The sequence below is a fragment of the Amphiura filiformis genome, chromosome 17 (genome assembly GCF_039555335.1).
Source record: "Amphiura filiformis chromosome 17, Afil_fr2py, whole genome shotgun sequence".
In the NCBI taxonomy this organism is placed as follows: Eukaryota; Metazoa; Echinodermata; class Ophiuroidea; order Amphilepidida; family Amphiuridae; genus Amphiura; species Amphiura filiformis.
Window position 1 is genome coordinate 46,569,594 of NC_092644.1, and position 13,376 is coordinate 46,582,969.

The 13,376-nt window shown below is 38.4% G+C and overlaps 1 protein-coding gene across 1 annotated transcript in view; it reads right to left on the reverse strand.

The window, feature by feature from the left end:
- The window catches only part of LOC140137242 (uncharacterized), a 54,360-nt gene that overhangs the window by 18,383 nt on the left and 22,601 nt on the right, over positions 1 to 13,376 (reverse strand). Inside the window, 4 exon segments of the mRNA XM_072158890.1 lie at positions 1,411 to 2,431; positions 2,434 to 3,506; positions 9,895 to 10,171; positions 10,174 to 11,912. Coding sequence (XP_072014991.1) covers positions 1,411 to 2,431; positions 2,434 to 3,506; positions 9,895 to 10,171; positions 10,174 to 11,902 — 4,100 coding nt within the window. The 5' untranslated portion in view covers positions 11,903 to 11,912.

Here is a 13,376-nt window from a genome sequence, read left to right on the forward strand (position 1 = left end):
CCCTTGTAAGCCCCTTCACAGAAGACACATTTTATAGAAAAACAACAATAAAGAACAAGGTGAAAATGAAGCCCTAGGCTTTTATACAGTTGAGGAGGATTTAAACTCCATATCTAGCAACAATTTCAACACATATTTGATGACTACAATGAAAAAAATGTGAAAAAACATTCTGGGATCTGTTCTTACAAGTTTGAAAAATATGCTTCCTTCACACAGAAAATGTGCTTTTAAAAATGCAGGTTTCCTATACTTTTGTACATAACGATCATTCGTTGAAGCCATTTTTTGGCTTTATAACAAGGCCTACGTGACTGATAGGACATTGATATGATGCACAATACAAAGGTGAAAATTTAAAAAAAAATCCATTTTTTTCTTCATTTTTTCAAAGTTTTTGGTCACTGTAGAGAACCTCTAGACCTATTCTGAAGGTTTGCATTTCAGGAGGGATTTATACTCCATATCTGGCAACAATTATTTCAACACAATCATTTGATGACTGCAACCTTTGAAATATGAAAAAACATTCTGGGACCCGTTTTTACAAGTTTGAAAAATATGCTTCCTTCACATAGAAAATGTGCTTTTAAAATGCAGTTTCCTATACTTTTGTACATAACGATCATTTTTTGAAGCGATTTTTGACTTTATAACAAGGCCTACGTGACTGATAGGTCACTGATATAATGCACAATACAAAGTTAAAAATTCAGAAAAAAAAATCCATTTAAAAAAAAACATGTCAAAGTTTTGTTGACTTTGGAGAACCATTAGACGTATTCTGAAGTGCTAGGATCATTCCCAGTTATTTTGAAAAAATTGGGAAAAATTACAAAAAATTACAGTTTGTTATCCGTAATATGGAAACCACTAACTAATGTTTACCTCTTCATCTATCACATTATTATACATGCATTCGTTTTCTATGCATTTATAATATGTGCTAGATGAAGAGGTAAACATTAGTTAGTGGTTTGCATAGTAAGGATAATAAACTGTAATTTTTTTATATTTTTTCCAATTGTTTTCAAATTAACTGTGAATGATCCTAGAATTTCAGAATAGGTCCAGTGGTTCTCCAAGGTCGCCGAAAACTTTGGAAAAGAAAAAAAAAAATTAAAAAAAAAAAAAAAAATTTTTAAATTTTTTTTTTTTTTTTTTTTTTCCCAATTTTTTTTCTGTGACCTCCAATTTTTTTTCTGGGAACGGCGCGGCCGCGTTACCGCGGATTTCGAGGGCCTGACTCTGGTTTTGATGTAAAATATTTACCACACTCCGTGCATTGAAATGGTTTATCACCGGGGTGAATCTGTGTGTGTCTTGTCAAATCTGATTTTAATGCAAAATATTTACCACACTCCATTAGTGTGTGTTGTGTCAAATGAGACTTCAATCTAAAACACTTGCGCTTGCATGCACTGGAATGGCTTATTACCAGTGTGAATGTGCGTGTGTTTGGTCATATCTGATTTCCTTGCAAAACACTTGCCACACTCAGTGCATTGGAATGGTTTTTCACCAGTGTGAACTTGTGTGTGTTGTGTCAAATGAGACTTCTGTCTAAAACACTTGCCACAGTACATGCACTGGAATGGTTTATCACCAGTGTGAATGCGTGTGTGTTGTGTCAAATCTGATTTTGATGTAAAACACTTGTCACACTCCGTGCATTGAAATGGTTCATCTCCAGTGTGAATCTGTGTGTGTCTTGTCAAATCTGATTTTAATGCAAAATATTTACCACACTCCATGCATTGGAATGGTTTTTCACCAGTGTGAACAGGGGTGTGTTGTGTCAAATGAGACTTCAATCTAAAACACTTGCCACATTCCATGCACTGAAATGGTTTATCACCGGTGTGAATGTGTGTGTGTTTTGTCAAATGTGATTTCTTTTTAAAACATTTGTCACACTCCATGCACTGGAATGGTTTTTCACCGGTGTGAATGCGTGTGTGTTGTGTCAAGTCTGATTTCCTTGCAAAACACTTGCCACACTCAGTGCATTGAAATGGTTTTTCACCAGTGTGAACAAGTGTGTGTTCTGTCAAATGAGACTTAACTCTAAAATACTTGCCACATTCCATGCACTGAAATGGTTTTTCACCAGTGTGAGTGCGTGTGTGTTTTGTCAACTCTGGTTTTGATGTAAAACACTTGTCACACTCTGTGCATTGAAATGGTTTTTCACCAGTGTGAACAACTGTGTGTCGTGTCAATTCCTTCTTCAATCTAAAACACTTGCCACAATCCATGCACTGGAATGGTTTTTCACCAGTGTGAATGCGTTTGTGTTGTGTCAGATTTGATTTCACTGTAAAACACTTGCCACACTCCATGCATTGGAATAATTTTTCACCAGTGTGAACAATTGCGTGTTGTGTCAAATGTGACTTCAATCTAAAACACTTGCCACATTCTATGCACGGAATGGTTTATCACCAGTGTGAATGCTTGTGTGTCTTGTCAAATCTGATTTTGATGCAAAATATTTACCACAATCCATGCATTGAAATGGTTTTTCACCAGTGTGAACAAGTGTGTGTTTTGTCAAATGAGACTTAACTCTGAAATACTTGCCACATTCCATGCACTGGAATGGTTTTTCACCAGTGTGAGTGCGTGTGTGACTTGTCAACACTGGTTTTGATGCAAAACACTTACCGCACTCTGTGCATTGGAATGGCTTTTCACCATTGTGAATGCTTGTATGTTTTGTCAAATCCTGTGTTGATGCAAAACACTTGTTGTACTCCATGCATTGAAATGGTTTATCACCAGTGTGAACTATTGTGTGTTGTGTCAACTGAGACTTCCATCTAAAACACTTGCCACATTCCATGCATCGGAATGGTTTATCACCAGTATGAATGCGTGTGTGTCGTGTTAAATGTGATTCCCTTGTAAAACCCTTGTCACACTCAGTGCACTGAAATGGTTTATCTCCAGTGTGAATAAGTGAGTGTCGTGTAAAATCTGTCTTCAATCCAAAACACTTGCCACATTCCATGCACACAAATGGGTCAGTGTGACTGCGTGTATGTTGTGTCAACTGAGACTTCCATCTAAAACACTTGCCACATTCCATGCACCGGAATGGTTTATCACCAGAGTGAATGTGTATGTGTCGTGTCAAACCTGACTTCTGTCTAAAACACTTGCCACATTACATGCATCGGAATGGTTTATCACCAGTGTGAATGCGTGTGTGTCGTGTTAAATGTGATTCCCTTGTAAAACCCTTGTCACACTCAGTGCACTGAAATGGTTTACCACCTGTGTCAACTTCTGTGTGTTCTGTTATATGTGGCGTTGGAACAAAACACTGAATTGGTTTAGCACCCGTGGTTTGTTGTGTCTGCATAGGAAATATCCCCAGATGCATACGCCTTGTCTTGTGTCTTCTTTTGTGTTTTCTGTACTGATCAAAACAGTGCCACCATCGTTTGCAGTAATGACAGTAGAAAGTCTTTAACTTGGAAGGCATCTCCATTGCAAGTAATCTATAAACAAAAAATACAGATATTATAAATTAAAAATTAAAAAAAAATTGTGCTGGTTTTCTTTCTTAATGCTGATAGGATTAATAATATTCAAATGTATACTGCCATGAGAGGTTCTGGTTAAAACTATGGGCCCCGAGGTGAGATCAAATGATAGTACTAGTACTAAAATGGGAGCACGTGTGGCCGAGTGGATAAGGCGCCCGACTTAAGTTATAATCCATAGGTTGCACGTTCGAGTCCCGCTCGTGCCAATGTGTTGTGTCCTTGGGCAAGGCACTTTATCCTCCCTCCATCCAGTTATCCTTGTTTGTTTCAATGTTGCAATCTTTTTATTCTAGCTTTTGTCTTTCACTAACAAGTTGAAGGAAGTCAATTGTCGTTTTCAGTTTTGCGAGTTGTGTAAATTGCCGACTTCAAAACTTGAGGTCTAAATTTTACGTCCCAAAATTGCACGGCTACATTTACTTACTGCGGGAGTTACTTAGGTAGCTTTAGGTATACTCATGATATACAGGGTGATTTAAAATGAACTGTACCCAAATTAAAAAATTAGAATAAAATACTTCCCGACATTTAAATAATTTGTGTTTGAAAGCTGTAACAGGATAGTATATTATTGGTGAAAAAATCATGTCTTTACCTCAAATGGTTGTGAAGAAAAGTACATTTTTATAAAACACACCAATTTTGTTACTGCGGTAGAGAACACGGATAAACTTTGTTCCATGTGTTGGTCTAAAATGGGATGATAAATTGAAAATGCGATATCTTCTAACTAAAACCACTTATTATCAAAATTTTTACTACAGAACACTTATCACTGCTTTCTATGATAGTTTTTTGATATGTACAATCTCCGCAAAAATATACAAAAAATGGGTTAAGCTGGGTACAGTTCATTTTAAATCACCGTGAGACGAATCCAATTTCACGCATTCCTACTCCTCAATGGCAGCCATTAGTCGCGACAGGGACCCAACTATCTCACCTAAAATGTGAGATGATGCGTTTGAAGAGTATTATAAACTGCATTATATCACCCATATTACACGTAGACAAAAGAGTGATGACAGTTTACAACACAAAAGAATCTAACATCGAAATTTAAGTGGGTTTAATCCACCCAATTGGGCACTCACAACACCTGTTTGGTGCATGCGGGAACCAAATATGGCCGACCAAATCCTGACCATGACTTGGCTCGTTGGATTTGTCTATACTTGTTTGTGCATTTACAAAAAATTGGTTATAAGATTATCAGATGAAGATGAAACAAGGAATTATTTTTCGCCCAAAATACACCTTACTCACATGTGTGGTAATATGCAACACAAAAGAATTACGTTCAAGTGAAGCTAATTGGTTCTATTCATTGCCATAACAATTGGAATTGGTAATATGATAATTGCTTTAGGAAAGATTCCTAGACTCAAATCTATTTTAAATGTATATTATTTTTCAGTCAATGACCAAGCTGAGAGGAGAGAGGGAGAGTGTAGATGAGAGGAGAGGAGCAGGTTGAGGGGAGGAGATAGGAGAGGAGTGGAGAGGAGGACAAATAGGGGAGGGAGGAATATACCAAAGCTCCCAACAGCACTTCTGTCACCAAAAGACCCCATTTGTTCAAACTCATTTTTATTATTCAGTTTATTTAAATTTTAGCAGTATTCTATTGCTGAAGTAAAATATCACAACCAATAAATAGATAAATTAAGAAAATCAAAATGAAAAAAAAAAAAAATAAATAAATAAATAAAACAGTGATGGGGAGAAGTGTGGTGGAAAATACAACAGTAAATAGAATTAAGATAAATTGGCTGAACTGAGTGGGAGGGGGAGAGTGGATAGACAAAAAGCGAGAGGAGAGAGAGGGGCAGAGAAACTTGCCTGATGTTTTAAGTCTTTTTTAAATGTCACATTAATATGGACCAATTCAACATCAATTGATTCAGACACAGTTCTGACCTGTTGTAGGCTATCCTGCCTCTAGTAATAGTAAAATCTAATTATTGCGATTAGTAAAGCCCGATCCTGACTCCACTTCGCAGTGCAATACAATGCTGCGATGCTTTTCAAACATCGCAGCATCGCGCGATGAAATTGAAATGTACATTTTATATTCATCGTGCGATGTTGCAATGTGTTAAAAGCATTTAAAAGGGGTCTGCATCTCCTTTTAAGGTCATTCTACCGACCTTGATTTTCCAGCAGCCAATCAGAAGCATCACGGTTGTGATATCGCAGCGCGAAGCGAAAAAGTTGAACATTGTTCAAATCCATGGACCGAAATTTCCACCGCGTGATGAGAATTTTCACTGGTGCTGCGCTCGTAAAAACCTGGTTAAAGTCTGATTCTTACTCCACATTGCTGCGATGCTTTTAGAACATCGCAGCATTTAGAACATCGCAGCATCGTGCAATGAAATTAAAATGTACATTTTAATTTCATCGCGCAATGCTGCGATGTTTTAAAAGCATGTGGGGTCTGCATCTCCTTTTATGGTCATTCTGCCGACCTTGATTTTCCAGCAGCCAATCACAAACGTGCACGACTACGATATCGCAGCGCCATGCTATAAAGTTTCCATCGCGCGATGAGAATTTTCACCGCAGAGCTTGTAAAAACCTGGCTCAGATTACAATTTTTATAGCATCGCATCGCGCTGCGATGTGGATTAAGAACTTGACTTCAAATTACAGTTTTTATAGCATCGGGTCGTGCTGCGATGTGAAGACAGGACTGGGCTTAAGACGGACGCTTGACCACTTGAAGCCCTGGTGTATTATAATTGACTTATTCAACCTTAGCAATGAGTGTGGCCCATTATTATTACAGGTTTTTTTACCCACCCCCTATTGAATTCAAAGGCAAATCCAAACACAACAATGAAGTCAAATTACAGACCAACCCACTTTATACCTTGCATTTTTGTTTCCAAACAATAGACTCCCAAAAATTAATAATATAAAAGGGTCTTTTTATCTTTTCAGTTTCTGTTAGTCTATTGTTCAGACACGAAAATGCTGGATTATGTGAATTCATTGTTATGTTTGAAGTACCAATCAAATAGACATGATAGAGGTGGATGTCAATAAAGGCTACATAAGACAAGATTACGGAACACAGGTATTTTTAGTGGTCTAGCACCCTCTCCCTCATGTCCTCTTACCTATTGCAGAATAGGCCTTTGATTAATGGCCATTAATGTGACAAAATGTCAATCCAAATGAAAAGGCCCACTTTTTTCTGTCAAAACAATTGCAACGAAAACATTTAAGGGATGCATCTGATTTTAATAGGGGCGGGTGATACTAATAGGTAATAGGTGTTGTCAATCAAACTCATACCTCATACGCAATTATATGGAACACCCGAGTTTGAAGTGGTCAAGCGCCACTCTTACTCATGTCTCTCATGGTATTAAGTAGATTTTACTAGAAGCCTAAAACCAGGACCGTACACAGGAGGTGCTGGAGTGCGTCCCCCCTCCCACAAATTTCCCAACATTTTAGAAATCCGGTTTCTATGTGTTTTTCATCAAAAAAGGTCCAAAATTTGAAAAGAAAGTCCACTTTTCACAAAATCGCAGCCCCTCTTGGGTTAAATGTCCACTTTTTCAAAATCAGCACACCCCAAAAAAAATCCTGCGTACTGACCTGCCTTTGAAAACAACCCAAATGTGATGTTACACTGGTCCATATTAATGTGACACTTTAAAAAAAGACTTGCAAATCACCATGCCAGTTTCCCTCCTTCCCCCTCCACCTCTCCTTTAGCTTTCTACTCTTTGTGACCCCACACTCAGTTCAGTCAGTCACTTGTTTATTATTTTTTTCTCATCTTCTCTGCTAATTATATGACCGATTTCTTGTGATTTGATGCACCATTATGCCTACTACTTCTTAGTAATACTGATAAAAAAACACTATTTCATTTCATTGTAAAGCATGAAGGAAACAAAGAATTATCGAAATACACAATAAGAGTTAAATGGATCCCTGGTCTGTAAGACACATAATATGGCCGAGACATTTTGAGTTGATGAGTCTTGACTCTGGCAACCAGTGGAGTGGTTTTGGTCAGATTGTAGATTGTTTCATTTGAGCTCATTTGTATATTCCGACCCGGGGGGGGGGGGGGGGACCCAGTACAAATGCCCATACGGGGGCGTGCCGCAAACATGGGTAGCCTTCTGGTATATCAATGACCCCTTTTTCAAAGCCTATTTTGGTATATGAATGGATCCTTTTTTCAAGATTTTCTCAATTTTTTCGGAAAACAGCCCAATTTTTCCTTAATCTAGCCAACATTTTCCCAAAATTTTGAGAAAATTTGTAAAAACTAAGACAATTTTGGGTAAATTCAGCCAAAAATTTTGACTTTTGATATATCAATGGGTCCAAATTTCTTGAAAAATTGGTATATTTATGGGTCTACTTCCAAAATCTCAGCGACACGTCCCTACCAAAACCAAACTTGAGTACCCCGGGATTCCAACCCACACGCTTGATGTTTAACATGGCTCTGCCTCCGTAGCAAGATGTTGCCAAGTCATTACCTAGCTGGGGGGTTTACACCCCCCAGCTAGGTACTGTAATGCTCTCCGATTCTTCTTTCTTTCTTCTTCTGGCAACAAAACTTCAAAATGCTTCTCCTCCTACATATTACACCCTACAATTCGTAACTTGCACACATGTATCGGCTATATCCAGTGCCCATAGGGTGCAAACAGAATTGGGATCAAATGTCATTAAAGGGCATTTTCGGTATATAACCAAATATCTTCAAAATGCTTCTTCTGCCACATATTACATAGCACAATGTCGTCACTTACACATGTGCATCGGCTTTACCCAGTGCCCATACCTTGCACACAGAATTGGGGTCAAAGGTCATTAAGGGGGTAAAATCTTACAATTGCATTATCTGGACATCTGTAAGGGTATGGGGCTCAAACTTAATACAATAAATCTCATGACCAAGGGCAGTGTCCGAAATAAGGAAAATATGGAGGTTGTCCCGAGGATAACTAAAGCATAAATTATGCTTGTCCTCAAAACATTTTGGTTGTCCTCAAAATGTGCGGCATATTTTTGAGTGCAAAAAATCAAATGTCTTTGGTTCTGATCATGCGGATCTCAAGCACTGCCATAATTGGGTAAGGCCAAGCAAAATAAATAACATGTCCCAAATATATTTGTTATTTTTCCTATTTGATTCCTTACTTTGTTTCTAAAAGTCAAAATTTAATGTCAAGTTTTATATTTTATAAATCATGATTTTGGAGGTAAAATATATGGTTGTCCAGGGGATAAGTACATAGCTCGATATGGTTGTCCCCCAGTGATTTTTGGACAAGAGGACAAGAGGATAAGTGCTTATTTCGAACACTGACCAAGGGAACATTTTGCGGGGGTCAGGTCAAAGGTCATGCAGAGGTCAAATTTTAGAAACGCATTTCCTGGACATCTGTAAGGTGCAGGGCTCAAACTTGGTGACAACAAACTTAATGATCAGGGGAACATGTTGGAACACTTTGCAGGGGTCAGGTCAAAGGTTATCTGGGGTAAAATCTTTATAACTTCATTTTCTGGATATCTGCAAGGGGTATGGGGCTCAAACTCAGTGACAACAAATCTCATGACCAGGGAACATTTTGCAGGGTCAGGTCAAAGGTCATCTGGGGTCAAATCGTAGAATTTCATTTTCTGGATATCTGTAAGAGGTGCAGGGCTTAAACATGGTGACAACAAACCTCAAGACCAGGGGAACATTATGGAACATCATGCATAGGTCAGGTCAAAGGTCATCTGGGGTCAAATCTTAGAATTGAATTTTTGGACATCTGTTAGAGTACGGGACTCAAACTTGGTGAAAACAAACCCCATGACCAGGGGAGCATTTTTGGAACATTTTGTAGGGGTCAGATACCTCCACAACACCAACATGCCCCAGCTAGGTTTGTGGTCTATGACCACCATTTGCCACTAGTTGATCTTGTTTTCCATGTCCTTAATGACTACCCATGACTCGCACCCATACAGAAAGACAGTAGTAACACAGGTTATCTCAAACAGCTTGATTTTTGTTTAATTGGTAGGGGATGATTGTCCTGTCAAATCTGATTTTCTTGGAAAACATTTGTCACACTCTACGCATTGAAATTGTTTATCACCAGTGTCAATGCGTTTCTGTTTTGTCAAATTTGATTTCATTGTAAAACACTTATAACACTCCGTTTTTCACCAGTGTGAACTATTGTGTGTTGTGTCAAATAAGACTTAACTCTAAAACACTTGCCACATTCCATGCATTGAATGGATTTTCACCAGTGTGAATGTGTCGTGTCAAATTCATCTTCAATCTAAAACACTTGTCAGTCACACTGTGCACTGGAATGGTTTTTCACCAGTGTGAAGCCGTTTGTGTCGTTTCAATTCTCCTTTCCTTGCAAAACGCTTGCCACATTCTGTGTATTGGTATGTTTTTTCACCGGTGTGAATGCGTGTGTGTTGTGTCAAATGTGATTTCCTTGCAAAACACTTGTCACACTCCGTGCATTGGAATGGTTTTTCACCAGTGTGAAGCCGTTTGTGTTGTTTCAAATCTCCTTTCCTTGCAAAACGCTTGCCACATTCTGTGCATTGATATGGTTTTTCACGGTGTGAATGCGTGTGTGTAGTGTCAAATGTGATTTCCTTGCAAAACACTTGTCACACTCCATGCATTGGAATGGTTTTTCACCAGTGTGAAGCCGTTTGTGTCGTTTCAAATCTCCTTTCCTTGCAAAACACTCGTCACACTCTGTGCATTGGAATGGTTTTTCACCAGTGTGAAGCCGTTTGTGTTGTTTCAATTCTCCTTTCCTTGCAAAACGCTTGCCACATTCTGTGTATTGGTATGTTTTTTCACCGGTGTGAATGCGTGTGTGTTGTGTCAAATGTGATTTCCTTGCAAAACACTTGTCACACTCCGTGCATTGGAATGGTTTTTCACCAGTGTGAAGCCGTTTGTGTTGTTTCAAATCTCCTTTCCTTGCAAAACGCTTGCCACATTCTGTGCATTGATATGGTTTTTCACCGGTGTGAATGCGTGTGTGTAGTGTCAAATGTGATTTCCTTGCAAAACACTTGTCACACTCCATGCATTGGAATGGTTTTTCACCAGTGTGAAGCCGTTTGTGTTGTTTCAATTCCCCTTTCCTTGCAAAACACTTGTCACATTCTGTGCATTGAAATGGTTTATCACCAGTGTGAACAACTGTGTGTCTTGTCAAATCTGATCTCGTTGCAAAACACTTGCCACATTCCATGCATTGGAATGGTTTTTCACCGGTGTGAATGCGTGTGTGTAGTGTCAAATGTGATTTCCTTGCAAAACACTTGTCACACTCCATGCATTGGAATGGTTTTTCACCAGTGTGAAGCCGTTTGTGTTGTTTCAATTCCCCTTTCCTTGCAAAACACTTGCCACATTCTGTGCATTGAAATGGTTTATCACCAGTGTGAACAACTGTGTGTCTTGTCAAATCTGATCTTGATGCAAAACACTTGCCACACTCCATGCATTGGAATGGTTTTTCACCAGTGTGAATGCGTGTGTGTTGTGTCAAACGTGATTTTGATGCAAAACGTTTGTCACACTCCATGCATTGAAATGGTTTATCACCAGTGTGAAACTGTTTGTGTCTTGTCAAAAGTGATTTTGATGCAAAACACTTGTTACACTCCGTGCATTGAAATTGTTTTTCACCAGTGTGAACAATTGTGTGTTGTGTCAAATTTGACTTCCTTCCAAAATACTTGTTACACTCCATGCACTGGAATGGTTTATCACCAATGTGAATGTATGTGTGTTGTGTCAAATCTGATTTCCTTGCAAAACACTTGTCACACTCAGTGCACTGAAATGGTTTATCTCCCGTGTGAACTTGTGTGTGTTGTGTAAAATCCGTCTTCAATCTAAAACACTTGCCACATTCCATGCACTTGAATGGTTTGCCACCAGTGTGAATGCGTCTGTGATGTGTCAAATACGATTTCCTTGTAAAACACTTGTCACAATCTGTACAATGAAATGTTTTTTTAACAGTGTGAATGCGCATGTGTTGTGTCAACTGTGATTTCCACATAAACCACTTCCCACATTCCATGCAATGGTATTGTTTATCACCAGTGTCAATTCCTGTATGTTCTGTCCAATGTGTCATTGGAACAAAACATTTCCTACTCTGAATTGGTTTATCACCAGTGGTTTGTTGTATCTGTACAGGAAATATCCCCAAATGCTTTGTCTTGTGTCTTCTTTTGTGTTTTCTGTACTGATCAAAACAGTGCCACCATCGTTTGCAGTAATGACAACGGAAAGTTTGTAACTTGGAAGTCGTCTCCATTGTAAGTAATCTGTAAACAAACAATCCAGGAATTATAAATTAAAAAATTCTTTATTGCTTTCTGATGCTGATAGGATATACGAGATCCCAACGTAATCCCAATTTTTTTTTTTTTTTTTTATGAGATCAACTGAAGGTTTCAAAATCTATTTTACTTTTATTGGGATAATATTGGCGCAAAATTTTCCAATCTGCCAAATGTGTTATCGTTTATGAGGTTTTTGGTCCAAAATTAAATTTCAACAATTCCCATTCAAAGATGTGGGAAACTGAAAGCACATGATCACAGTAGCTTATTCTGTTGTAAGGTTCCTTTTATATATTAACTATCGCGTATACAAGCGCGATGTCAAATGTGCGCATAGGACCCGTGTGGAAAATGAAATGCACTGAACGGTTTAGTATGCTAAAACTAAAAAGAATTCTGCACAAACTTATAGTATGACTATGACTATTGACTAGTTAGTTGGGTGGCCACATGAAAATTTCAAACCTATCCCTGGATTTACATTTTTGCACGGGGTATCAGGCATGTCATGGACTCACAAAAAGCACCCTAAACAAGAATTTCTTAGACTGAAATTTGAACCCCTAAACTAGTATTAAGTAGCGTGATTTGCAACCCTAAACAAGTCTTTTCCCCAACCCTGAACAAGTACTGCACTTATTACTCCTACACAAGTAAACACACAGCAACAGGTGCTTTTAACCCTAAATAAGAAGCTGCTGCCTTGAGCTTTTTCATACTGCAGGCTTTATAAAAGTCTAAATCCGGGAGTCTAACTGACCAGGGAAGTGAACTGACCAAGCTTCCTGAACAATAAAAAATGAGCAAGTGCAAAGAGCAAAATATCAACTGGGAAAATAAAGTTTGTCGTTAGCGCCGATAGAGTCTGAATCTGAGACTAGCAGCTGACCTGCTATTTCTAAGACTAAAACCTCTCAGTTATGGTGGCGTTTTTCTATAATCCTTTGTAGTCTTACATTCAACTGTGCAGCGAAGCGTCACGTTTCAAATGTGAACAAGTATATGTTGTGTCAAATGTGTGTGTTCTGTGACTTCTGTCAACTCTGGTTTTGATGTAAAACACTTGTCACACTCCTGCATTGGAATGGTTTATCACCAGAGTGGATCCGTGTCTTATAAAATCTGATTTCCTTGCAAAACACTTGCCACACTCCGTGTACTGAAATGGTTTATCACCAGTGTGAACAAGTGTGTTGTATAAAATGAGATTTCACTTAACTCTAAAATACTTCCCACATTCGATACACTGAAATGGTTTTTCACCAGAGTAAATCTGTGAGTGTCTTGTCAAATCTGATATTAATGCAAAATATTTGCCACACTCCATTAAGTGTGTTGTGTCAAATGAGACTTCAATCTAAAACACTTGCCACATTTCATGCACTGGAATGGTTTATCACAGTGGGGGTGCGTGTATGTCTTGTTAAATCTGATTTTAATGCAACA